This window comes from Seriola lalandi, unplaced genomic scaffold, assembly GCF_002814215.2.
Source record: "Seriola lalandi dorsalis isolate HSWRI2012SDOR001 ecotype SW California unplaced genomic scaffold, Sedor1 jcf7180002054177, whole genome shotgun sequence".
Lineage (NCBI taxonomy): Eukaryota > Metazoa > Chordata > Actinopteri > Carangiformes > Carangidae > Seriola > Seriola lalandi.
Window position 1 is genome coordinate 1 of NW_019524730.1, and position 658 is coordinate 658.

Genomic DNA, 658 nt, shown 5'->3' on the forward strand with positions numbered 1-658 from the left:
AAAAACTCCTCAAACTCCTCCCTTGAATCTCCTGCAGCGCGACTCCTCTCAGACTTTTCTAACCTGCTGTCCAAACCTGCCGTGTGATTTAAACCGAAACACAACACAACCTCCTGGTTCAACCAACATATATAAGACACGTGGAGTTCATAGAAACAGAAAGACAAACAGCAGCGATAACGTTTAGGAGGACTCGAACATCTTCTTCCTGTCGGCCTTGTCCTCAATGTTCTTACGCCAGTCGCCCACTGCTTCTGTAGGCTGCGGAGGAGACGAGGCAAATCAGTCAAAAGGAGACGCACATGTGACAGGAGATCCTCACCGGTCGTTAAAGCTTCAGATTAGGTTTTATTTTCAGTAGCAGACGAAACTACACTTTTCATTCCCTATAATGTTATAAATCTGCTAAATTAATGTAATTTAATTGCTCTATAGAGAAGTGGTTCTCAAACTGTTTCACATCAAGGACCATCAACTGACACATTAGACCACAGGCTCCCGTTTAATTCGATTTTTGCTTTTATTACAGTAAATGTTGAAACCGTGACCAAAATATTCAACATTCTGTCATTGTGTTACTTATAGATTGAATTATAGTGAAAATAAATGATTCCTCTTTTTGCTGGGGACCTGCAGGAACCCCCTCAAGGACCCCTGG

The 658-nt window shown here is 42.1% G+C and overlaps 1 protein-coding gene across 1 annotated transcript in view; it reads right to left on the bottom strand.

Annotated features, from left to right (window-relative positions):
- Positions 1 to 5: 5 nt before the first annotated feature.
- Positions 6 to 658, bottom strand: part of LOC111653201 (troponin I, fast skeletal muscle-like) — a 25,145-nt gene continuing 24,492 nt past the window's right edge. Inside the window, exon 7 of the mRNA XM_087173322.1 lies at positions 6 to 261. Coding sequence (XP_087029448.1) covers positions 184 to 261 — 78 coding nt within the window. The 3' untranslated portion in view covers positions 6 to 183. The remainder of the gene's footprint in view (positions 262 to 658) is intronic.